Below are 23984 nucleotides of genomic sequence, written 5' to 3' on the forward strand. Positions count from 1 at the left end.
TCATTATGTATTCCTGCAAGTAAACAACTGAATGTAACAGTCAAACAAGAAGAATCAACATTCTCAAAAATCATATGTCACTACAATCCAACTGTATACAGACATAGACATTCAAACACATCAGTTGACTTTATCGTTTGTCCTTGTGGCTCTCAGCTAACTTCAAAGCTGTAGCCTGATCAACACCCTTCTTTATGACTCCTATCAACCCCCCCAGATCTTCTCACTATAGGCATCCTGTGGGGGTTAGAGTCAACTGGTAAATTATCCGCATTTACAACTCTTCTCCTGTCCTGTTGTCACCACAGGAAAAGCTTTGTAAAGGAAATTGGATCAAGCTGTTTTGATCTTCTTGGCTCAAAACCTCAACCAGCTTAGAGAAGTGTTCATGATGTAAATGTAGACAAAAGCTTCTCTGTTTGCATCCTTCTTGCAGAGGACACAAAGAATAGGTGACGTTGCTCAGATTTCATGGTAAATCTCCAACTTGGACTAATCCATTGCCCTTCATACACATAGGCAACTGGCCTGCTTCCAGTTCATTTAGCTGTTCAGTGTCCTGCAGCAAGTCAGATACTTGGAGTCGGACTAGCAGGTCTGTCGTACCAGAGCAGTTCACCTTCCCAGCTACTGGTGAATCAACCGTCCAGTCAGGTTCAGAAGTTGAAAAGTTGGCAGTGTTCCAAGTATGTTTACTCCTGGATGTGTTGCCAAGGCAACCAAACAAACTGTCTCACTCTCAGTGATGCTATATGGCCACAGTCCAGAAGAATGTGTAGCCAGTGGCATCACAAGCATAACCATTGGTCTCGTTCTTTATGTGAGCGGTTGTGTTCACAAACTGCCACCAGTAGTTGTTGAAAACCCCATGTGGGTACTGGGTGTGGTTTGCTCTGTCCCAGTGCGCTCCTGTCATCCCACTCTGGGTCCACAGGCACAAGAAGGCGCACAGCACATTCCCAGCCATCTGATGAGTACCTGTGGCTCAGTTGGTTTCTTCACCGGATTGAGACGAGGGCCCTGGAGGCTTTCCCCCCCCTTTGTACCCGGTCTTCCTGCCACTTACCCCGAGCTGGCCTGGATGTGTGTCACCTTCTTGCAGTGCGCTTGATGTATCCAAGTAATCCTTTCAGCAATCTTCACTGCTGTGGGCGTCGTCAGAAGCATCCGATATGGACCTTCCCACCGTGGACTGGACCAGCACTTCCTCTCCATGGCCTTATCAACATCCAATCTCCAGACTTCAGACTCTGCTCCTGTGGAGAAACAGAATCATCTGGCAGATCATTTGTTCTCAAGACTTCTTTATTTTTACACATTTTAAGCATCCAATCTGCTAATATGCTCTCTCTTCTGCTCTCCTATCATCACTACAGAAGACTAGAACTCTAAATGCTCTAACATATATAATCTCAACGAGTCAGACCATTCTCTGTTGGAGTAATCCTCATGTACATTCGTATACCTCCTAACTAATTCTATACAGTTTAACCATGTCATGCGTGTCTCTCTAAGTCTTAGCTTTACTGTCCCATTAGTTCTCTCTATCAACCCTGCACTTTGCGGGTGATATAAACAATGATGTTTTAGTGTTATCCCTAGATGTTGTGCCATTAATCTAATCACTTCATTTACAAAATGTGGACCATTATCACTATAAATGGTCTCGGGAATCCCATGTTCCAAATGATATTCTTACATATTGCTTTGGCAACTGAAATGGCATCTGCTTCCCTAGTTGGGACAATTTCTACCCACTTTGAAAAAGGGCACACTATCACTAAACAATACTCATAGTTATTACAGTTGGACAGTTCTATAGTCCATGTGAATAACTTGAAATGGGTGACTGGGTCTGGGGAATTTCCCTCTCTTAGGTCTCAAATTACCCTGAGAATTGTGCTTGCAACATATCATACATGACCTGCAAAAAGTTTTTTTTAAGGGTATTTAATCTTAAAGTATAAACTACTCATTATCTCCCTCCTGTTGCGACATGGCAAAGCCCATGGCGCAAAATAGCAGCAGTCCTATATAAAGTCTAAGGCAGTATTGGTTTATCACACAGATAACAAACACCATCCTACAGGCTCGCTCCTACTGTAAATCACAACTGTTTCCCTGCAGTAGATGAGTGGCCCTGCATGTCTACCAGTGCATCCCGCATAATAGCCAACGTCTGTTGGTGTTGCACTGCTAAAACGTTAACACCATGTTCTCCTAAAGTTGCCTCTTTCGCGATCTTATCTGCAAAAACATTCTCTAATGCAACTGGATCTTTCCCTCACATGCGTGCTACACATTTGCAAACGCCAATCCTACTGGGTAAAAACTCTGCCTCCAGCAGATTTTGCAAGAGTTTGGCGTGTTCTACAGGTTTCCCTGTGGAGGCTGTCACACCTCGTCTCACCCACTGCACTTCAAAGAAATGTAATGTAGCAAATGCATACTGGCTATCAGTGTATATTGTCACATCTTATTTCTCTGCAGCTTTACACACTTCTGTTAAACCTACTATCCCTGCTACTCAAGCAAATATGAAACGTTAGTTGTCCTGCACAGATAACTTTCTCACTATCTTCTACAGCATAACCTGTTTTAGTCTGTCCCTCTGCTGTTATAAAACTCGAACCATCAACAAACCAAACCTTTCCCTCAACAAGTGGCACAGCTATTAAGTCATCCCTCGGCTTACACTCCTTCTCTACGTGGTCTCTACACTCATGAGGAGTGCCCTCTTCTTTCGTTGGCAAAAGGTTTGACGGATTCAGAATTGTGCACCACTTTATAGTAATATGTGGTTATGAGAGTAACAGTAACATTAAAGACAAGCGTCTTGTAGGTGACAGAAATGTAATTTTAGTCTGCAGTAGTAGACATCTACCTCGTGTGGAACTAACAGTGTCAAAAGGTGAAAAACTATATCCTGAAACATTGTACAGCTTAAGCTGCTGCACATACTGATCTCACGCATGGAGGTAAAGCACAAGCAACTAGAGCTAATCTGTTAGGATAGTAAGTTACTGGCTTCACTTGTGGAAAAAGTGCTGTTAGGTTTTTCACAGTCACCTGGCATTTGTGCTGTTCACAGAACCACAAGTCCATCGCTGGACCTCCTCTGCGCCGTCACTTTTTGGAGCTTGGCACGCTCCCTCAGGTTCTCATGAGTCAACGTTGCTGAAGATTTTAAAGGCAGAGCACGTTGTACACCTTAGCTGTCTTCCTCAACGTCAACGTCAAAACTCTTTTATCTCATTTAAGATTTTGCTGTGCAGAGTCTCCTCATGATGATCTCCTGGAAGCCCAGTAGCACAGCTCTCTGTGCTGAAGGTGATCTCTGATCCTCCTGAAGACTCTCCAGGCTTCAGCTTCCATCTTGTGGACGATCCTCTCAGTCACTTCTCTCGTCATGGCACCTCACGACATCTGCAAATTAAAAAAAAATGACACTCCTCTCGCCACATGGCTTTCACCATGTGTCAACACCCCAATGAGACATGTACAAGAATGTTGCACAGTCTCCCTAAAACAATCTCCAGGGTTTGTCCCTTGGAGCAGCTTCACTCCAACCTGTAACCCTGTGTAAAAACATCAGTCAGCAATTAAATGTTTAGCTTGTCTAACTCCCAGCTCCACATGGAGCCTGTATCCTGGAAGACAAAGTCTTTAAATCAAACTTCACATTTTCAACCGACTATAGATCAAAGGAATAATAAAGTATTCAGCATAAAAGACAAATATCATGTGCAGGTTTTCTCCAGTCATTAAATCACTATTATTATCATAATTTGTCCCAAATCATGAATCATCCCAATTTATTCCACAATTTAATCGGTGACTTTCCTTAAGTTTGTCACTCCACTCATTTTATCACTGTGAGCTCAATAGTGGCCAGCTAATGAGCCCCATATTCAACTATTCTGTAACCACTGCACATTTGTTCAATTGTCACTTGTCTGTCTGTGCTGAATCCTTTACAAGCACTCTTAAAAACAAACATTAACACACGGTTCATCCTGGTGGTCAGGCGCAGGTCGACAGGTTCCAGAGATGCTGTAAAAGGTCATAAAGTTAACACTCTGCTGTAAAGAGAAGTAACACTGGTTTCAAACAGTGTCACACTGTATTCACTTCTCCCTTGGAACATTCATATTTTCTCCACAACACAGTGTAATTTAATCACCAACACACAGCCTGTAACCACAGTTTTCTTCACACAAAATCTCAGTAATCCTGTGATAGAAAAACATCATTAAGTTGTGTCCTGCTATAAATCACATGATTGAATCACATGATTAACCATCTGCTGTAAAAAGAAATGTAGATGTTAGCGCTGCGCATTTGTATACACTCTTTCTCACAGTGATCTCTGTGAGCAACACAAAGTAGTTAATGACACACCCATGGTGAATTTACAGACACAGAGAATTTTAAACTAAAAGGTTAAATTTGCAGAGTTCACGTAGTCATGTGACCCAAGTTTCCTCCCGTGGTCTCCTTCTGCTCCTACAATAGAGACACACACAGAGATACAGCCACACATTTGTCAGGTGGGGGTTAACTTCACACAATGGTGTTAAGTCAGTCAGTCTTGTCAGCTTTTGTCAGTCAGTTTTTCCATTCATTCATTCTTTCTTTGCTGATAGTGGAAACTATTGTCGCATTTGTTTCCACGCTCAGCAAAATGACGTCATTTCAAAGAAAAAGAAGAACTTTAGAATCGGATTACCTCGCTGAATCCTTTTTGGCAGGGACTTGTTTTCTGATTGTCCCAAATAAGTGGCTTTCTCCCAAGCCCATTTTAATTTTTGGAGAAACTCACTTTGCAACAGTTTTCTCGACGACGAGTCGTATAGTGCTTCTGTTCTAATCGTGCATCTCTGCTCAAACAGAGATCATCAAACGAAACCTTCAGTGCACCATGAAAGTAACAAAATAAAAAGAAAGGAAAGAAAATAAAGGAAAGCAAAGGAAAGAAAGGCCTTGTTTAAGTCATGACACGTGTTCTTCATGCCAGGGGGATAAATCGTAACAACCCATTTGGCAGGCTCAACTTAGTAACAAAAGACAAATCAACAGCCAGTTTAATCTCAAACATTCATCCAATCAGCTACACACAACATACAGCATAACCCTGTTGTCTCATCACATAATAAGTTTCTTCTCATGTAACCAAATGTGTGCCATGGTAAAACTTCTTCACACACCAGAAACTCACAATCAGCTCACTCAGCTCACTCATTTAAGACCCCTCATCAGCATTCTGTTTTCCTCTATGATGCAGTCATCTGTCCTCCTATAATATTCAGTCCACTAGTCTATGTATCACTTTCATCTTACTAGTGACTTGGACAAGATGACAAACAGAATCTCATGCTTAAGATGCTGTCTGGTCTTCATGAGTATCATTTATTGTGTATGCATTTAGGGTTAGTATGGTTGATGCATTTTCTATATGTTTTTGTGTTCCTCTCATCACATTTTCATTAATCTCATCACTGCTTAAACAACACACATCTCTCTCTCTCTCTCTCTCTCTCTTTTTTAAACTGTTCTTCTCTCCAAAACAGAAAGTAGCATTACAGCTGTTTCAGGCTGAGAAACACCAAACACTCTTCGTGCTATCATTCATCAACACAACTATGTTATTTCTTTGTCCGCTGGGCAGGTGACCTGCAGAATCACGTCTGCCCCAGCTGGATACCTTTTCACACACACCGTGACGTCAGACACGCTCACACTCACTTCTGCTTAGAGCACAATTTCACTTCATTCTTCAACGATCCACACACCACGTGCTGCCCAATAAAAACTTTGCAGTGTATTTCATCCACTTTCAAGGCAGACTTACACAGTTTAGTCTCCATTACAAGACAACAATCAGCCACACTCACGCCGACCACGTCTGGCCCGCACACACACAACATAGGCCTATCGCTTGCGTCTGCACGCACAGCTCTTATGGACCTGCGTCCTAAACGCACAGTCCAACGCACTCCCGTGCTCGCGTGAAACAGCGCAGCTATGGAGCCGTTTCTTTAGTAGCCTGCGTCCTTCCCGCACGGCTGGCGCACTCCCGTACCTGCGAGAAACCGCACGGTCACGTAGCCGCTCTCTATTGTTTTAGATTCACGTGTAACCGCGCAACCAGCGCTCCCCTGGACCCGCGTCTGCCCGCGCAGTCTCAGTGACGCATAAGGCCTTTTCTACTCACTGTTCGTGTTGTTTCCGTTCATGGGAAGAGTCTCTGGTTCCCGTCAATCGCCATCCATCCCGAGGGGAGTTCAGGCGCAAACTGTCCGGCCTGGAACAAAGCAAAGTAACAGGGCTTTCGTCAATCGTCCCAGACGATGGCTGCTAGCAGACTGCGGTGGCGTCCTCTCCCTCTCCTCGGTGAATGCGATGTGTTAGGATCCAGCTCGAAGGACCAAATAAATGTTGGGTCTAAACTCAGACCCCGCTGTATCCAGGACTTCTTCCTGTGAAAGGAAAACAAGGCAACAGCGTTCGATCGTTTACATGCGCAAGGGAGGCCTCGTCGGTATCTTAGCTCATCACGAATGACCCCGACGATGGCCTCCTCTCGCTGCCTTTTATTGAGAGACAGTTCACACAAAACACAGCAAAGCAACGCCCACATGGTTCTAAGGCATTGTATGTATATGTGTGAACTTCTGTATGTAAGTAAGAATGTGTGTGTGTGTGTGTGTGTTACCTCCTGCTGACCAAAGGGTCGTAAACGCAGGAAGCTTACATCAAAAGAAGCAGATCTTCCAGATAGGATGTATCTGCAATAAAACATTACAGCCCCCCAACCAGAACCTCAAGAATCTGGGGGGAAGGGCAGTGGAATCCTTTTCATCAGAGTTGGCAAGCATAGAAATGACAACATTTAACAATTCACTCTAACAGTACACACAGTGGCACATTTTTATTCACATACCATACAGTACAACACACACCAAAAACATTACGCCACCTCAGCATCCTGTCTGTGGTCAGGCCAGAGAATCTCATCCACATCACAGGCTACATTAGCCAGGCAGCGGGGGTAAGACCCTCCCCTGGCATGCATCTACTGATATGTCTAAACAGGCATCTTCCACGGCGTGGAGGAGGTGCACACTGACATAAGGCTCTAAAATAACTCCTCCGAGTGACCACAGGAACAGTTCACCACATGTGGTAGAGCAGGGCCATAGTGTTCATAGGTCAGGGAAATGGGTGTGCTCTTCGGAAAGTGGCATTATGTTTCTGAAATTTGGGTTCACAAGATTGGTTATAGTGTTTTAGCAATCAGGAAAAGCTGTAATGCCAAAAAAGGCATTTTGTTTGCAGCCTACTCACACATCCTTCAGCCTGTAAACACTCACAGAAATATAGAACAGAAATATGCTTTATTGTGGAAATCCAGGTGACAGCTGCTGCATGTGAAGGCCCAGCTCAGTGAGCTCAAAGAAATAACTGGAAGAATGACAAATGTCTAAAAACGATCATAATGTCCAAATAAACAGCGTCCTTCAGTTTGTTTTAAGGACGCGCTGATGTCACCTCGCCCCATCTGCTTATATGGTCATCTCCTGCAGGCAGGACACGCCCACAGCAGGGGGCACTCTGAGGTACTCCTCAGTAAATGAGCCAGCACCAGGCAGAGCTCACCTGTGTGCAACACAATCTGAGGCCTCACGGCGAGGTCGCTGCTCCTCCTCAGGCCGAGGGTGGATGTGAGGTCTCAGTTTTCAGTTCAGCTTCCTGAGACGCACCTCGAGCGCTGCCCTCGTGGTTACTGCATGACTTCATGTTTTAAAAATGAAGCTGACAGGTTATCCCAGATAAATGCACTGCTGACATCAGCTGAGCTTCGAACAAAGGCTTCAATCATCGAGTCAATAAAGAAAAGATGGAACAAATCTGTGAGCACGAACAAATAAAACCACAGATAAGGTTCTGGTGCAGACTCTGACATCGTTACAACTTCTGCTGTTAAATTCAAAATGTTAATTTCTGTAACAGTGAAAAAAATTGAATCAAACTTTTCTGTGGTTTGTTGTTCGTCTGCCAGTTAGGGTGGTGTAATATGGGTGGATGACGTATCTGCTCCGTGTTTGTGATGCAGTGAGATGAAGAAACGAGGAGGAGCACAGAGGAACTCTCAAAGCTCTTTAATTACATCACGTCTAAAAGTCAAAGCAAAGAGTCGCGTTAGCGCTGTACAAACTCCACAGTCTGACACACAGGTACCGATCTGACTCACACCGCTGCGGTATTCACATCCACCCGCACCCCCCCACCCTGATAACACACACACACACACACACACACACACACACACACACTTTAAAATGTTCATTGATCAAGTAAAAAGCCAGGAGCATTCAGAGTCTCACCTGCAGAATAAAAGCTTCAATAAAAAGTGTCATGAATCCCAGAGCTCCACTCAACACCCCCACCTTAAATGCTATCAGTACATGAACTTCTAAGCATATGTGGAAACAAAAAGGACAGCTGGACGCTGCAAAAAGGAAAAGTTGCGCTTGATCACAAAAATTCAAGTTTTCTTCTGAAGGGTGGGGGTGGGGGTGGGGGGTTGAGGCACCACTCAGACATCTTCCACTACAGGAGCTCGGTGACACGAATCTTAAAGCTGACATTTAAAGTGTCGTAAGTGCTCGAGGTGTTCCTCAGGGTTCTGTTCTCGGTCCTCTACAATCTCTATACAAACAAGATGAGCTGCACCGAGGAGCAACGGCTAAGCCAAAACCTGCAGTTCCTCTGATGTCCAGCAGAGGCAGCAGCGAGTCGGTCCCCACACACTCCCACTACAGCAGAAATTAACACGTTTACAGCCTGACACACAAACTGTTCTGGTCTCTATACATCACTTCCTCTTTGTAACACCTGTGGGGCGGGGCTCTATAACTCACCTGTCTTAATTAGAGAAGGGTTTGTATTATTAGGGGTGTGGCCTCTGGACCAACAACATGGCTGCTGTGAGGTCACTAACAGGCTGTCCAAGAACACTGAGTGAAATCCGAGGGTTTAGATTGGATGTTACCGAGCAACAGCAAGTTCCTGTAGTGGAAGAGACACACGCACACCTGTGTTTCCACTGAACACACATATTTTGACTCTTCGGCTCATTAATCCCCCCCGAAAAAAAAAAAAAACAAAATAAAAAAAAAACAACAAGTCTTCGACTTTATTTTGGTCGTTTAACAGAAGACGACAGTTTTAAGGGAGACCAATCTGCAGTTCTCCGTCCTTAATAAAAAAGTCATAATAATAATAATGATGATAATAAATCCACTCATCACCTGGTCAGTAACAGCAGGAAGTGACCACACAGGCTGCTGAATGTCCACCAGTCAGCGAGTTTGGATGAAACCATTACAGAGACGATTGATCTCCGGTGTCTGAGTCATAGCTAGAAGTCGGAGCGCTCACGCTGCAGCATTGTCCCTGCACGAGGACGAACGCTGCAGCTTCCTGGAACGCTTTGGTGTCGTTTCTACATTGAGAGCATCGGTCAGTGTGGCGCCCACGTGAGCCGAAACCCACAGACCTTTCACCCAGCTCGTTTAGGACTGTACCACACACCCCCGTGAAACCCCAACCCCCCCACCGGCTAAACACGTCGTGCAGACCCCACCTCGCAGTCCCAACACCTTCACCGTGAACAGAGACAAACGACCGCTCTGACATGCAAACATCCAAACGTGATGAGGCGGACAGGAAACGCAAAGACGCTCAGCTAACACCCCCCCCCAAAAAAAAAAAAAAAAAAAAACAGACAAACTGTGGTTTCAGTGAGAACACACACACACACACACACACACACGCACGCACGCACGCACGCACACACAAACACACACGCGCGCCTCCGTTAGCACCAAACACACTGTAGTGCAGCTGGGTGGGGTTGGCAGGGGTAGGGAGGGGTCAGAGCAGGTGAATCTCCGCCCCCTCATTGCCCTAACAGGAAGTGATTCTCCTTGTCTTCAGCCTTAAACACAAACATGTGTTCGATGAGCTGCAGCATTATTTCGAGACATGCAGGAGCTTCAGTTTGTTCAGTCGAGCGTGTGCGTTCAGTGATTGCCAATCTCTCACCGCCACGCCGCCGTGCAGAGCCCCGCCTCAGGCACACGCATCAGTGACACAGTACAAAAACGTAGTGCTGAGTTCAAACACTTCAATCACTATTTCACATCTAAGGTAACGTCACATGGCACCAAACGCAGCACGTTGGAGTAAATGTGAAAGAAGCAACACCCCCTCCTTCGCAGGCGCGGCGCGTCAGGAACCTCGACCTCCGTCGTGCCGGGAGAGAATCAGGTGGGGAGGAGCTCCGTGCCTACGTTCAAGTAGGAGTTCCTCCTGTGAGGAATGATGGCGGTCCAGCTTCGGTCCAGGTTCGCGAGCACCAACGCCGCTCAACAGAAAGGTAGGGGAAAGGGGGGGGGAAGGATTTTGTGTCCCTTCGTTTCCAGGTGGGAGACCCTGTGTGGGGTCGAAGCAGCACCCATTTTTGTGAGATAAGGCTTTGAGGAGCCCGCTTAACCGTCAGCCAATAGGCGGACTACCTGCTGTATGGGTCACCGGGGTAACTGTTGGGGCCGCCACCACCAGGGAGGGGGCTGTGAGAGGAGGAGGAGGAGGGGGAGGAGGGGGAAGACAACAGCAGGGAGGAAGAGGAGGGACCAGGCAAGGAGTCATCGTCCGCCCGCCCACCGTCGAACACATCGTCCACATCCACGGCCAGAGACAGCGCGGGTGGCGGCGGGCCCCAGACGGGAGCGAGCTGTTCTGACGGGTTCGTGGCCTGCGGCGCCGGGCGGAGGTAGGACTGGGGCTGCGAGGCGACTAGGAGCGGGCCAGAGGTGGAGGGGGCCGTGGCGACGGGCTCGGCGGTTGGCCTGGAGGCGCCTGTCTGCGAGCCGCGGTGGATGCGGTGGCTGACGATGATATTGTTCCCAAAGCCACCCATCGAGGCCATGGTGGTGCTCTGCTCCCGCTGGACCACCGCAGTCATGCCGCCTTCAGCGATCAGCCGGCGGATTCGTGCCAGAGCATCCTCGCCAGACCCGAACTCCGAAGATTCTCCTGAACCAACGAGAGCGACAGAGGCGGCGTGAATGTAAACACGCCTAAACAATCAGGAAGATGTCATCATCATCATCATCATGATCGTCATCATCATAGAGTCTCCCCTCAGGTGTTTATAAATATTGATCTTTAAATACAAACAGTCACAACATTTCATCCAAAACACACACACACACACACACACACACACACAAAAACAAATGATGTTGATATAAATATTAGTAACAAAACAAACATGTTGAGGTAAAAACTGAAGATTAACATGGAGGCAGAAATGAGACGACGATGATGATGATGATGATGATGATGATGATGATGATGATGATGATGATGATGATGATGATGATGAGCCAGTAACAGAGGTTATGATGTCATGTTGAGCAGTCAGTGGGTGGAGTACCAGCAGCGGCAGTGGAGGTGCCGGTCTCTGCTTCAGCTGGGACTTCCACCTGAGCCTGAGCTGCTCCACTGGTGGACGGAGCTTCAGGAGGGACACCTGGGAAGAAACACACCTGATGAGCCCGCGCGTGCACAGACACACACACACAGCTCTGCTTACAGTGGACGGGTATTAAGATCTTCGTGGGGACCAAAAATTGGTAGTTTACCTATACTTGTGGGGACAAGCGACCCTCGTAGGGACCAAAATGCCGGCCCCCACAAGTTTGAAGGCATTTTTGAGACTCAAAATGTGTTTTTAGTGTCAGGGTCACAGTTAGGTTATGGTTAGGTTTAGGGTCAGGGTTAGGGTTCGGCATTCACTTTTGATGGTTAGGGTAAGCGGCTAGGGAAAGCATCATGTCAATGAGATACGCGCGTGTGTGTGTGTCAGTACTCTGAGCAGGCTGCGAGGCGCTCGGCTCCGACAGCTCCCTCTCCGTTTGAGTCTCGGCGTTTTGCAGCTGGATGATTGGCGTCTGGGTTCCTTGCGATGTCACTGAAGGGGCGGGGTGTCGGGGCTGCAGGCCAATGGCGTTCATCAGTCCCATGTCTCTGTCCGGCCTCCAGCTGGAGCGGTTCGGCCTGAAAATGAATCGCAGGCCGATCAGAAACTCAAAGATCCAGACACGATAAACTCACCAGCAGGGGGCAGCGATTGACGGAGAGGTGTGAGGAGACTTTTAGCTGTGTGCTTTTATTTTTAGCCCCGCCTCCACGCTGTTCTTACCTTGTTCAGTTTCTGCTGAAGCTTTGAATCCATTTACAAACAAATGTACAACATGCAGCTTTGACCCTTCAAAGCCCAGCGGATCGTATGTGATGTGTTTCTGTGAGGTTTCAGACTTCTTCATCATCAGCGTGACTTTTTTTACTCTCAAAATAAATGATATAAATTGCATGACAAATTTTTTAATGACTAAATTGCAAAAATATGGTTTATGTAACAAATTAGAATTCATACATGCAGATTAAAATTTGATATATTTTTATATATTTTGTCTAAAGGTTCAACAAACACTCCATTATCAAAACAAAGATTTCTGGAGTCATTTCAAGGTTTTAAAGGGTTAAATAACCCGAGTGCCCGTCTGCTGCTACACCGACCACAACCACGTGTTACGAGCAGATAAAAAGCAGGTGCAAACATCGCCACAGGCCCTGAACTCACCCCGGCCTGTCGGAGCCTCGGCTCCGGCTCGTTCCGCTGTTGTTGACGCTGAACAGCGGCTCGCTGCTCGACTCGCTGGGGCTCTCGCCGTCGCTTCGATAGAACCTAAACACACACAAAACCAAAGCTGGTTAATTCACTTCCACTCAGGAAGCTTCACGGGGGGCCGGGGCTTCGTGGACTCGCACAACCTCATTAAACACACTAATTGGTCTCCTCCAGTTAATGGTCTTCCTGCTTGGTTTGAGGATAATCAGATCAGAGGACGGGAGGGAGCTCTGAGAGCAGGACAGCTGAACGTGTGCACGGTTATTTAACGTCACGCTCAGTCTGCAGCTTGTCATTCGCACAGTCAGCTGCAGAAGTCTGAATCTGCACGCCGACCTCGATCCCCGAATACTGTTTTGGAGTCTGAGATGTCTGATTTAGCGGGACTTTGTTTTCGTGTCTGCAGACTCACACAGGCCGGCAGATCACCAGGTCTCCCTTGTTGGTTCCGTAAGCCAGTCCCATCCCCGGATCTGGCAGCCAGCGAGCCGAGTTGATGCTGACGTGGCGCCTCTGGTCCGGAGCCATGGGGTAGACCACGTTGAACACCATCTGAAACACAGACGCACTGCAGCTGAAGCATATGTCACAGCAAAGCTGCGTAAAACCAGCTTTTCCCAAATGACGGGATGTGGAACTCGTCCTGGATCCGAGCTCACTTTTGTTTTCTGGAACATGGACTCTGCAGCGCGGGAAGCGTCCCATTCTTTGTGCGTGTTCAACTTTAGAGAAAGTTCTCCTGAAAATAATCTCCTGGCAGTGGGCGGTGCTACATGCTACTCAGGGTGTTTTTTTAAAGTTGACCGCTGACCTTTACTGAGATTCAAACTCGCCTATGGTACCAATTTCTAAATCCTTCTCGAGTTATCAGATTCACACCCCAGCAGCCTTTTACAGCGAAACATGAAGTAAGACTTTATATACGTGAAAACATACGAGTTTTCACGTATATGTTTTGAGTATGTGGAGGAAAAATTCCCTTAAAAAATCTGATTTTACACAAACCCTTCAACTTGTCTGACATCATCATCACTTACATGCTGCCCACTGATCTGACATCAGTTTTTAGACCTGATCTCTGCTCTGATCTGGATTTCGTGCAGTTTTCTATGTGAAATAAATCTGAGGCTCCTCTCACCCTGATGGACGTCTCTCCTCCGTGTGGCTGCTGCAGGCGGAAGACTTGCGCCACCATGTGGTCGGTGGTGGGATGCAGCAGGATCCTGCGGGAGGCCAGGCCCACCATCACGTAACAGCCCATTGGAGACAAGCTGACGGAGATGGCGTTTGGACCTGAGGGAGAACACACCGCCGTCGTCACCAGCCTACAAAGCTGGACGTGTGAGAGAGAGAGAGCATTTGTTTCTGTGAGGACGTACCGAATCTCTTGGTGTACAGCATCTCTCCCAGGTTGTGGGGGGCGAGCGAGTAGATGGCCAGGATGCCCTCGTCTGGGAAACCGCGCTGGCTGCTGGGAATGAAAACCGCCAGCAGCTGCCCGTCCGCAGAGATGTCACAGCTGGCGTCGTTGTAGATCTTACAGTTTGGCACCAGAACGTTGACCGAGGCTGTGGGGGGGGCAGAGAGAGAGGGCTCTGTGAGGCGTTCAGACAAACATCCTCAGACTCAGAGCGGCCTGTTTGTTAAACCCGTCAGAGTGGGTGACCTTTAACCCCTCCGGGCTGAGCTGAGCAGGAACTGTGAAACGATGTCATGACTGTGAACAAAAACTTAAAGCAATAAAGTGGAACTAAAGCAGAGGATTCAAACCCTCGGCCTCACGCTGCCGTACCGTTGCTGATCTCAGGAAGGTCAAACTTGGTGAAGTCCCACCACTGCAGGCGGTACGTGGTGTTGGCGATGTTGCTGGCAACTGCAGACTGACCGTCCCCGATCGATGCCCCTGTGGAGGACAGGAAACGGCGTCACTGGGCACGCTCGGTATCACATCTCCATTTAAAGAAAAAAACAAAAAACAAAAAAAACGTGTCCTGACAGAGGTCAGATATGAGCCTTCTTCTTTTTAAATAAAGGTGTGTACGCGCGTGCATGTGTGCGCGTGCGCGTGCGTATACCTGCGAGCACCCTGTTGACAGAGGAGTGTGTGGCGAGCCCGGGCTGCCCTCTCTCATGGAAGATCCCGGCGTAGGGCAGGTACTCGGGCAGGAGGAATCGGCTGCAGGACGACAAACAGAAATGACATGAGAACCAAAGCAGCGAGCGCGAGTTTACCGGGTTCAGCGGCGGGTTTCGGAGCTGACTCACCGAGGGACGAAGCGGCCCAGCGAGGGCGCAGACATCCTGGCGTTTCGAGGCGTCCGGTGTCGCGTTCTGTCACTGTTATCGCTGCAGAAACAAAGAGAAAGACTGAACAACAACCGGGACTCAACCAGCGTTCGGACGCATCAACACTGAGCTCCTTACTGCGGTGATGTCATTCATCGCTGTAATCACATGATCTGAGCCCGCCGGGCATTGCCAGTTTCCCGTCTTCATGGGTCTGTCGGATTTGTTTTGAGGAAACAAAATTAAACAATTCGGCCTCTCTTTTCAAAACAACTGAATTTAGCTGTGGCCAATGAGAGGGCAGCTGAGAGATGCATAAAGACGCGCTGCACGCAAACAGATCTACAGCGCGGTGAAAAGACGAGAGCCCCACCCACCACGGGAGACGCTGGGACGGAAACACGAGGACTCGAGTCCACAACATCAGGGCTGCACGCTGCGTTTCAACAGGACAGCTCAGAGCCAAAATACGACGATGGGGCACAAACTCAGTCTCTGGACCCGCCTACCTGACGGCAGGTAAAATATTGACGATATTTTACGAGCTCACGTCTGATTTCAGCCATTTTATAAATCTGAGGCAAATTCCTGAACGGACTCCAGAACAGCGTTTTGTCCTGATTCATTTTCTAATCTGCGATGATGGATCGCCGTGTGTCGTTAGACAGGGCCAGGGCCAGACTATTCACACCTACAGGCCCGTGGCCACGCCTTCAATGATGAGGATGTCACATCCTGGACAGGGAGGAACGCTGGTTTGAGTGAAAAGGGAAAAACCATCTCTGAATGGAGGAGGGGGCCTAAGGGTACATCTGTCACCATCTTACAATGCTGTGATTGCAGCCATTCCCCAAATCTGTGTGAGAGGGACTCATGGTTATTGATCAGTGCTGATAAACTCAGCTCACAGCCTGTTGTTAGTCTGTGGTGTTAGTTTCAGTCATTGTGCAAATAAGGTTGAAACCTGCAGTCACCTGGACGAGTGATGAAACGTTTCTCCCACTGGAAACGCCCCAGTGAACAGAATACACTTCTGATTAGTTTTACTAAAACGAGCCAACCTAACGAGCCTGTCCTAGCGTGTCACTGCAGCTGCTGCGCTGACAGGATAAGAGCGGCTCAGGTCACAGTGTGCTGTGTGAACCATGAGAGGAAGGTGACTGAAACTTACTCGAGATCCTCAAAGTCCACGTCGCTGCTGTCCATGGAGCCGGGCGGGTTGCTGGCCGGGCTGTCCGACGAGGAGGACGACATGGCCCGCAGCCGGTTCTGCTGGTACCGGAGCGAGCGCTGGCGAATACTGTCGCGCCTCGACAGATACTGGATCATCCTCTGAGCGTAGTAAGCTGCTGGAGAAAGCCTGCACAGCAGAGGGCAAAGACTCTTTATCAGCAAGTGTCTGCAGAAACATTTCAAACTCTGACCTCGACAGGCAGAGGCAAACCCAGCGACCTCGGCTTTGTCCATCATTTACCCAGAAACACGAGCGTGTGCAGAAGCTCACATTTAACCCCTGCTGCAGCGTTCAGGTCTTAATCCACCGGTGGATGTTCACATTTTTAGGAACTAGTTTAATGAGCTCAACACGTGTCAGCAGCTTTTTCTACGTTTAGATCTGTGTGATGTCACAGAGAGCAGACACCTCTAATGTGGTCCAGTGCGAGATAAAGGAGGCTTATTCTGAACTGTGACTCATGCCAAGCTGGCCTGGGAGAGTTAAATCCAAGCCCACATTGAACCTAGACTCGGGGTAAACGGCGGTGCTTCTGTACCTGGCTGGGTCGGGGTAGATGGGGTGGTCTCTGGAGCCGGACATGTCGTAGCGAGACAGTGACAAGAGAGACGATTCCAGCAGCCGCCTGGGCGAGAAACAGAGACACACAGAGCGCGCTCAGTGTTAGAGACACTGGTAGCTGATTATAAGCACTGGTTTCATGCTCAGCTGACTGAGCATGAGCGGTCCGATGGAAGCACCAGAATCTGACTTCATATAGCTATGATGGTGAAGAAAAAAGGTGACGTACCTCCTGAGGGAGTCCTCATCTGGGGGGTCGACAGGGATTTCTTGGCTTAAGGCCTCCGGTGGCTCCGCCGGCCGGCCTGATGCAGCCTGCCGGTACACCCGCTCCCACTGCGCCGTGTCCTGGTTATACACCAGGCCCACCGTCTGCTCCCCAGGCTGGCTAGAGGACGGGGCAATAGGGAAGGCCACTCCTCCTGCTCCTCCCACCGTTGCTGCTGGGGGAGGCGGCTGCTCGCTGGGCTCAGGAGGCGCCCTCCTCTCCTGTGTTTGGACTTCGAGCATCCTCCTGGCCTCATCGGGCTGCCAGTGAGAGGAAGGAGAAGGGAAAGAAGCAGAGGAGGAGGCGGAGGAAGGGGGCTCCAGCATGGAGGTGGAGGCAGAGGTGGAGGCGGAGGATGTCTTGCGCTCCCAGCGCTGGGAGTCGTGGTTGAAGGTGAGCAGGTTGTGGCAGGCCCGGCAGCGGTTCAGGTGACCTCGGGAGGCGGGGGAGGGACATTGTTCTCCAGGCTGTGGGAGCTGGGGGGTGGGGGGAGGGGAGGCTGGTAGTGGATGATGGTAGGGGTGGAGGAGGAGGAGGAGGATGAGGAAGGCCCGGGGCGGTCCGGGTCCATGTTGTTGTTGAGCAGTTCCTGACTCTGGTCCTGGCCTCCGTCGGCCACGGCACCGCCCAGCCCCGGCTCCATGTCGATGGGGCCGATCTCCAGGAAGTAGCGGCTCAGGTTGCACTGCAGCACATTGCGGAAGGAGGCCGTGTTACCACGGGAACCGTCCCAGAACGGGTGATGCCCGCTGCTTGTGCTGGCGGTATCCCGGGCTCCGGGCTCGCCCTGCTGGGGGAAACCCCGCCCCTCAGTGGCGGAGGTGTAGACGGGGGAGTGAGAGGAGCCCTCCTGCTGGCGGAGCACAGACAGAAGGCTGATGGAGGAGGAGGCGGAGGTTCTGGGAGGCAGCATGCCCGGATTTATCCCCCCCTCCCTCACACTCAGCAGGTTGCGAGTCCAGTCGGGTCCTGGTCTGGGCGTGGAGTGCGGCTCGTGGCCGCCTGGAGGGGCGGGGTTAAGAGAAGCACCGGCGCTGTAGTAGACGGACGTAAAAGCGGAGGCTCGCTCCAAGGGCTGTCGGGGCTCAGTACGAGCTGAGGAGAATGTGGAGGCCGGGGGAGGCTGGAGCGCGTCCGATGACACCCGTGGATCGGGCGGCGGCACAGAGGCTCCGTCTGGCTGGGGCGCCGTTCGACTGACGGAGCAGCGACTGCACATGCACACCATGCCCAGGTGCTGGGTACAGCCGGGCAGGGGCGGACCGCGCTCCGAGCTGGGGTACTGGGCCAAAGGGATGCTGGGAGATTCGGCCATGTTACTTCCGTTTTCCCCGAGAGGCCGCTGCTGTTCGCCTCCGGCCTGAGCCCCAGGGGAGCGGGATGACAGGATGTGGAGGAAGTTGTGGAGGATGGGCGTCCGGCGAACTGGCTGGGAAGGCAGGAAGGAGCGCTGACGGAAGTGAGGCATCTCAACGCTGTCCATGGGAACCTCCGAGTCCTCCTCACCCTAAAGGAGGCAAAGAAGAAGAAAACACCTGATCACTGAATGCAGGTTAAATGGCAGAGACAGGCGACCTCTTCTACTCGTCACCCAAAACCTGCTATGGTGATGTCATCCTCAGCAAACGCATCTGCAGTCACTTCCCAGAAAAATCAACCAATCATAACACAGAGACAGGAAAACTGTAATGACCAAACCGAGGCGCCACACAGGGCGCAGGTCCACCTGACTCGGTGCTAGCTCTGCCTCAGTTTGCTCTCTGAACGAGACCTCTCAATGCTCGGCACGCCCTCAGGTCGATGACATCATCCATACAGGGTGATGTTTTTTTATATGCATTATTCGCTCTCTTGGTGAGGTGTGCAGCTGAGGTTGCAGGTGAACCATGGCTGTCATCCTCTGATACATGACGCTGCCTCGCTAAGAAACGGCTTTAGATCATCTTCGTACCTGCTGATTGGATGGATTCACGATCGCCGTGAGCAGGTTGTGACCGAGAGGGTCGAAGCGCACCAACCTGAAACAGACACAGAGAAGAAGTCGATGAAAACACCTGGCTCAGTAATAACAGCACGGTCTGTTATTACTGTCACGTCGTGCACATGTTCAGATTCGACCTCTGACTAGTGGCAGTGTTTAACCCACCGCACTCTCTCTGTGTCGCTGCCCGTTTTGACCACGGCGAAGGGCTCGGGGCGGCTCCAGTCCCAGAAGTGGAGCTCGTTGTTGGTGGCGATCAGGAGCAGCTGAGCAGTCGGGTGGAAGGCCAGGGAGGCGATGGCAACGTTGCTCTCGGTAAACCAGCTCTCACTCCCGCCCTGCAGAACACAGTTACTCAGTTAGCGTCTGATGTCCCGCTGCATGCTCAGACGGGAGCGAGAATATTCCAGAGTACGGACATGCAGCTCGACAGAAACACCGACTTCATGTCCTCATCAACAGACTGACATGAAAGCATTTAGCACCCGGCCCGACTGCTGCACAATATCAGAGGGGGGGTACTCACATGCAGGTCCCAGATCCGGACTTCGCCATCAAGGCACCCAGAGGCCACCAGGCCAGGAATTGTGGGGTGAAAGGTCACACACCAGGGGGTCCTACGGTGGCCCACTAAGGAATGTAGGCACTTTCCAGTCTTCACCTCTGTTATGTAAATGTTGTGGTTGACATGGGTCGAAGCCATGAGGGTCCTGCAGACACAACGTTTCATCTTAAAGGCCCGGCTGAGACTCTTTACTCCAGTATCCAGCACCTCAAACTCAACTATATGCACATATTTAATTTTCTGTAACATTCTGAGATACTTCGTATTCTTTAGCTCGTTTCTGTTCTTACGTCTTTTTGCTAAAGTATCCTGATTAAATACCACTACATCGGTAATACTCTGGTAAAAAGATCCAGAACTGATGGAGTCTCCGCCTCCACCTGTGCTCTGACTTGACTCACCTGTCAGGGCTGAAGGCCAGCAGGAACGTTGAGCGAGGGCTGTCCGGCAGCTCCACCTTCTGTTGGAGACACAAACATTCACACTCAGCGGGAAGTGCTCATACGCACACACTCAAACACATCAGCAACGCCGCCTGCAACGAACAATCCGACCGCTCCCCAACAACGCCCTCCTGAGCCCTGTGGGCTGGAACTGGACGATTTTGTTTTCAGTTCCTCCCCACAACACTCTGACCACCCCCCCCAGCTCTCACTGGCTCTGCGTGCTTCTCTGTTGTGCAGCAGAAGCGCCTCAGACGGGCTGTATTTGGCCCACTGTGGCCAAAGCTGGTAGGCAGGTGTATCCTGGTGTTAAGACCACTCCCAGAATATTTGACGACTTCGAGCCTCACAGCTTCTCGAGTTATTGCCCAATCGAGATCGTTCCTGGACACGGTTATCGAACACCTGCCCCCTCCCCCTGCTCCACCATCTCTGGAAGTGTAGGCCTGATGGGGGTGGATTTCATGGGAGACTTCTAGGTACATCACATTCTTATATTCTGTTAAACGGCCTCAGCCTCATACATCCCAGCAGCTGCTGGGAAAACTCAAGGAAAAACATAAAGTACAACAAGAACAGTCGATAAAAACTTTGATTCTGACACATTTTTATTGATGATTCTTATCTGAAAAGCACTGATGAGCGTGTCACCACACAGAGTTATCAGAAAGCCTGAACAATAAAGCTAAATTATTAACGTGTCATTTGGGAGTAGGCTGTAGGGGGCGCTGTCTGAAAACGATTTGGTTCTTAGAGGAAACAAGACGCTGAAACTTGCCTGACTCTGCCATTTCATCCAGCGGACTTTCTCCTCCACCAGGAGCTGCAGGAGGCGCTGCGAGCCGAAGGTCTGCGAGCCGCGCTCCCGGCTGGACAGGATCCGGACAGAGTTTCTCTGACGAGATGCCATGATGCTACCGGTGTCCTCAGCTGATTGGCTGCTCACTCCCGCTGCTGCCAATCCGACGCCATGCAGAGTCTGGGCTGAGAAAGACAACCTGAAATAAATCGAGCTGAAAGAAACGGTTACTATGACGCCGTGGTGCGAAGTTGAGGTCAGGAGAGCGAGGGGGCGGGGTTTGGATGGGAATGTCTGAACCATGAATTTCTGAATTTGTGTCAGAATGAAAACGATCATCAGCTGCTGTGTTTTACTGAGCAGCTGTTAGTCTGAAGTCAGCTGGACTCATTCATCAGTGATGGTTTTCATTTCAACACTTTTTGCATCAAATTCACCAAAATTATGATAAAAATATTTCAATAATTTGGCCTTAAAGGTTTATTTACTCAAACAAAAACAAAACAGGAGTGAGCCAATCACACACAAACCCAGATTTATCAGCTGACTGATCTCAATCCATCACTCGGCGTATTAAATCTCTGAATGATAAGAAGAGCAGCGGCGATGGCTGAACTGAAGGTTGCATCGTGAAATGGCCTTCATCAGCTGAGCTTCAGTAAAGATCAGTTTACTGTCAGAACACATCAGAATCATCTCTCAGCAGCTGGGGAGGTTTCACTGGTTTCACTGGTCGCCTGCAGCTGGAACAGCTGCTGCAAACACATTTACTGACGATGCTGAAGCTGAGCTTCCATTTAAAACTACTTTGACCCAAACTGTGTGCGTGCAGCTGCAGGACGAGGGAGGCCACACAGCTCCATCAGCATCACCAACAGGTGGAGATCATTTAAATCTAACTGTGCTGAAAATCACACATGGTAAGAAAACACTTCAGTCAGGACTGCTCAAACCTCATATTTTATGGCGTCACACACTCCAGAGCGCCACCTACAAAATTATGATGTAAAGTCTTAGATTACACTACTGAAAAGAGGAACGTGCCGAGCCCTGACCCGGACAGGAAGCTGGAGACATTCTGCAGGGACTTTTGCTGCTTCCTCACCACCACCTTTGAACCTTTCCTTTCACTGTTGCTGTTATCCTTCCGTCACACATCTCCACCCGCTCCACCCTGCCTGCACTCTCTTTGGATGGTCGACCAAACTTAAATCCTCATTACCTCGGCTCCTTCCACCACCTTCAGAGGATACCTCCACCTGCTCCTCCTGTCAGCCTGTCCAGCACCACTGCAGACAGGAAGCAGCTCAGAGCAGATCCCTGACATAATCCCACCCCCACCTTCAACCCATCTGTCTCTCCGACCGCACACCTCACCACTGTCTCCCTGTCCTCATACATGTCCTGCACTGCCCTCACATACGTCCTCGTGCAGCACCACAGTGACCTTCTCTAAACTTTCCATCAACACTCAAAGCAAACATCACATCTGTAGAGCATGAAGCCACACTACTGCTCACTGATCATCAGCTCTCTTCTTAACCCAGCTTCTACATCTCTTTCTCACATCTTCATCATCACCTTCATCCCTCTGCAGTTCAGCTCTGCCTGTTCTTCAGGACCAGCACACTTCTTCTGTGTTAAACAGCCTGGTTAAAAAGTCCACTGCCCTCTCTCCTGGATATCTCCACACCTGCACAGGTATGTCATTAGGACCAACCACCTTTCCCATTCTCCTCACTAATCCTCTGCACTTCCTGGTTCACTAACTAGCTTTCATCCATTCCATTGCAAGTACCACTCATTAGTAGTCTGCATCCATGTCCTTAATTACTCCAACCTGCTGCACATCCTTTCCAGCTCCATCTCTGTGCCCAGCCAATCAATACCAGTCCTTCTCTCCATCCTTGGTGTCTAGCCCTCTCATACAGCTCACTGTAAGTCTTTCCTAGCCTCCCAGTACCCCCGTCTTTCTTCATCCCACTTTTTATGTACCAGCCTCTTGATCTATTATTATCCTGTTACCACAGATACTGTTGGTGCAGTAATTACCACAGTATTTGTACTCTGAGACACACAAGACTGCACAGCTTCAGTTCTGAGGGCGTAGAGTCTGTCTCTGTGTGTCACTGTGCTCCTCTCATAAAGAGTAATGTGCAGACTGATACCAGCTGTGCTCAGTCTCTACAAACATCTGCTTTGGAACAAACAGATGTTTTTTTAAATGAGCTTAGTCAGGCTGTTTGTTTCGTCTGTACAGGGTCTTGAACAGCAACCTGCAGGTGAGTCAGCTGCTCAGAAAGGCCCTGACCCACAGACCCGGTGGTTTAACTTCATCACTTTGCAATGTGCCAGGTGAGGCTGTTCTGGCTCCTCAGGTGACCCTAACCCAGAGCTGAGGCGCGTGAACCTGAAATAAAGAGGTTCGGAGGCAGAAACGTCATCACCGTTAACACACCTGTCACGGTCCGAGTCGAATGACAAAAATACAGAAATGTTTCAGCTCCACACAGCTGGCTGTGAGCCTGAGGGCCTCCAGCCGGCACAAAGCCGCACACCCCCGCTCTGCTCACAGAACCACAGCCGCAGTGAAGCCAGCACAACCTAAGAGTGGACCTCAGCTGATCGGAACCATCTGAGGAGCCCCTCAGCGCCTACATGTAGCTTCCGAGCAGCGGCGTGCCGAACCGAGCCCACAGATCCAACACTTTAACCCACCCGGAGTCCATTCAGAGAGCAAACAGGGCGTGAATGAGAGGCTGCTGCTGTGAGCCGGGCCTACCTTCCTTTATGGATCCATTGCGGCGCTAAAAGCTATTGAACAGCTAGCTCTGCTAGCTCGTTAGCTAGCTCGGCCAAAAACGGAGACCGTGACCGACGAGCAGCGGTACGCTAAGATCATCCGCTTTATCCCGATCTTCTACCGAGCACCGACCGCTGGCCTCAACGGGCAGCGCTCGTATTACAAGATGGGTGCGAACAGAGAAGCTTTTCTAAGGCATTGGTCCGATTTTAAAGAGGCTGTCCGACGTCAAACTGCTACTGCGTAACCTGCTAGCTGTTCGCTAGCGACATACTCAGACT

At 49.6% G+C, this 23984-nt stretch overlaps 1 protein-coding gene and 1 long non-coding RNA gene across 2 annotated transcripts; both read right to left on the reverse strand.

Moving 5' to 3' along the window:
* Positions 1 to 620: 620 nt before the first annotated feature.
* On the reverse strand, positions 621 to 6688 carry LOC109202789 (uncharacterized). Its single transcript, XR_002062713.2, has 2 exons — positions 6215 to 6688; positions 621 to 3426 (listed from the first exon to the last, which is right to left on the reverse strand). It is a non-coding gene; the product is annotated as an uncharacterized LOC109202789 (long non-coding RNA).
* A 1459-nt stretch (positions 6689 to 8147) lies between these two features.
* Positions 8148 to 23981, reverse strand: ambra1b (autophagy/beclin-1 regulator 1b). Its single transcript, XM_025908991.1, is given in 20 exon segments — positions 8148 to 11103; positions 11507 to 11602; positions 11942 to 12129; positions 12716 to 12820; positions 13176 to 13315; positions 13902 to 14056; positions 14143 to 14331; positions 14556 to 14666; positions 14839 to 14939; positions 15029 to 15109; positions 16221 to 16409; positions 16822 to 16908; positions 17074 to 17561; positions 17564 to 18619; positions 19064 to 19130; positions 19259 to 19431; positions 19620 to 19803; positions 20060 to 20118; positions 20880 to 21085; positions 23683 to 23981. Coding segments are annotated over 19 exon segments (4125 nt in total). The 5' UTR covers positions 21012 to 21085; positions 23683 to 23981; the 3' UTR covers positions 8148 to 10579.
* Between the last annotated feature and the right edge of the window lie 3 nt (positions 23982 to 23984).

The sequence above is a fragment of the Oreochromis niloticus genome, linkage group LG7 (genome assembly GCF_001858045.2).
Source record: "Oreochromis niloticus isolate F11D_XX linkage group LG7, O_niloticus_UMD_NMBU, whole genome shotgun sequence".
NCBI lineage: Eukaryota > Metazoa > Chordata > Actinopteri > Cichliformes > Cichlidae > Oreochromis > Oreochromis niloticus.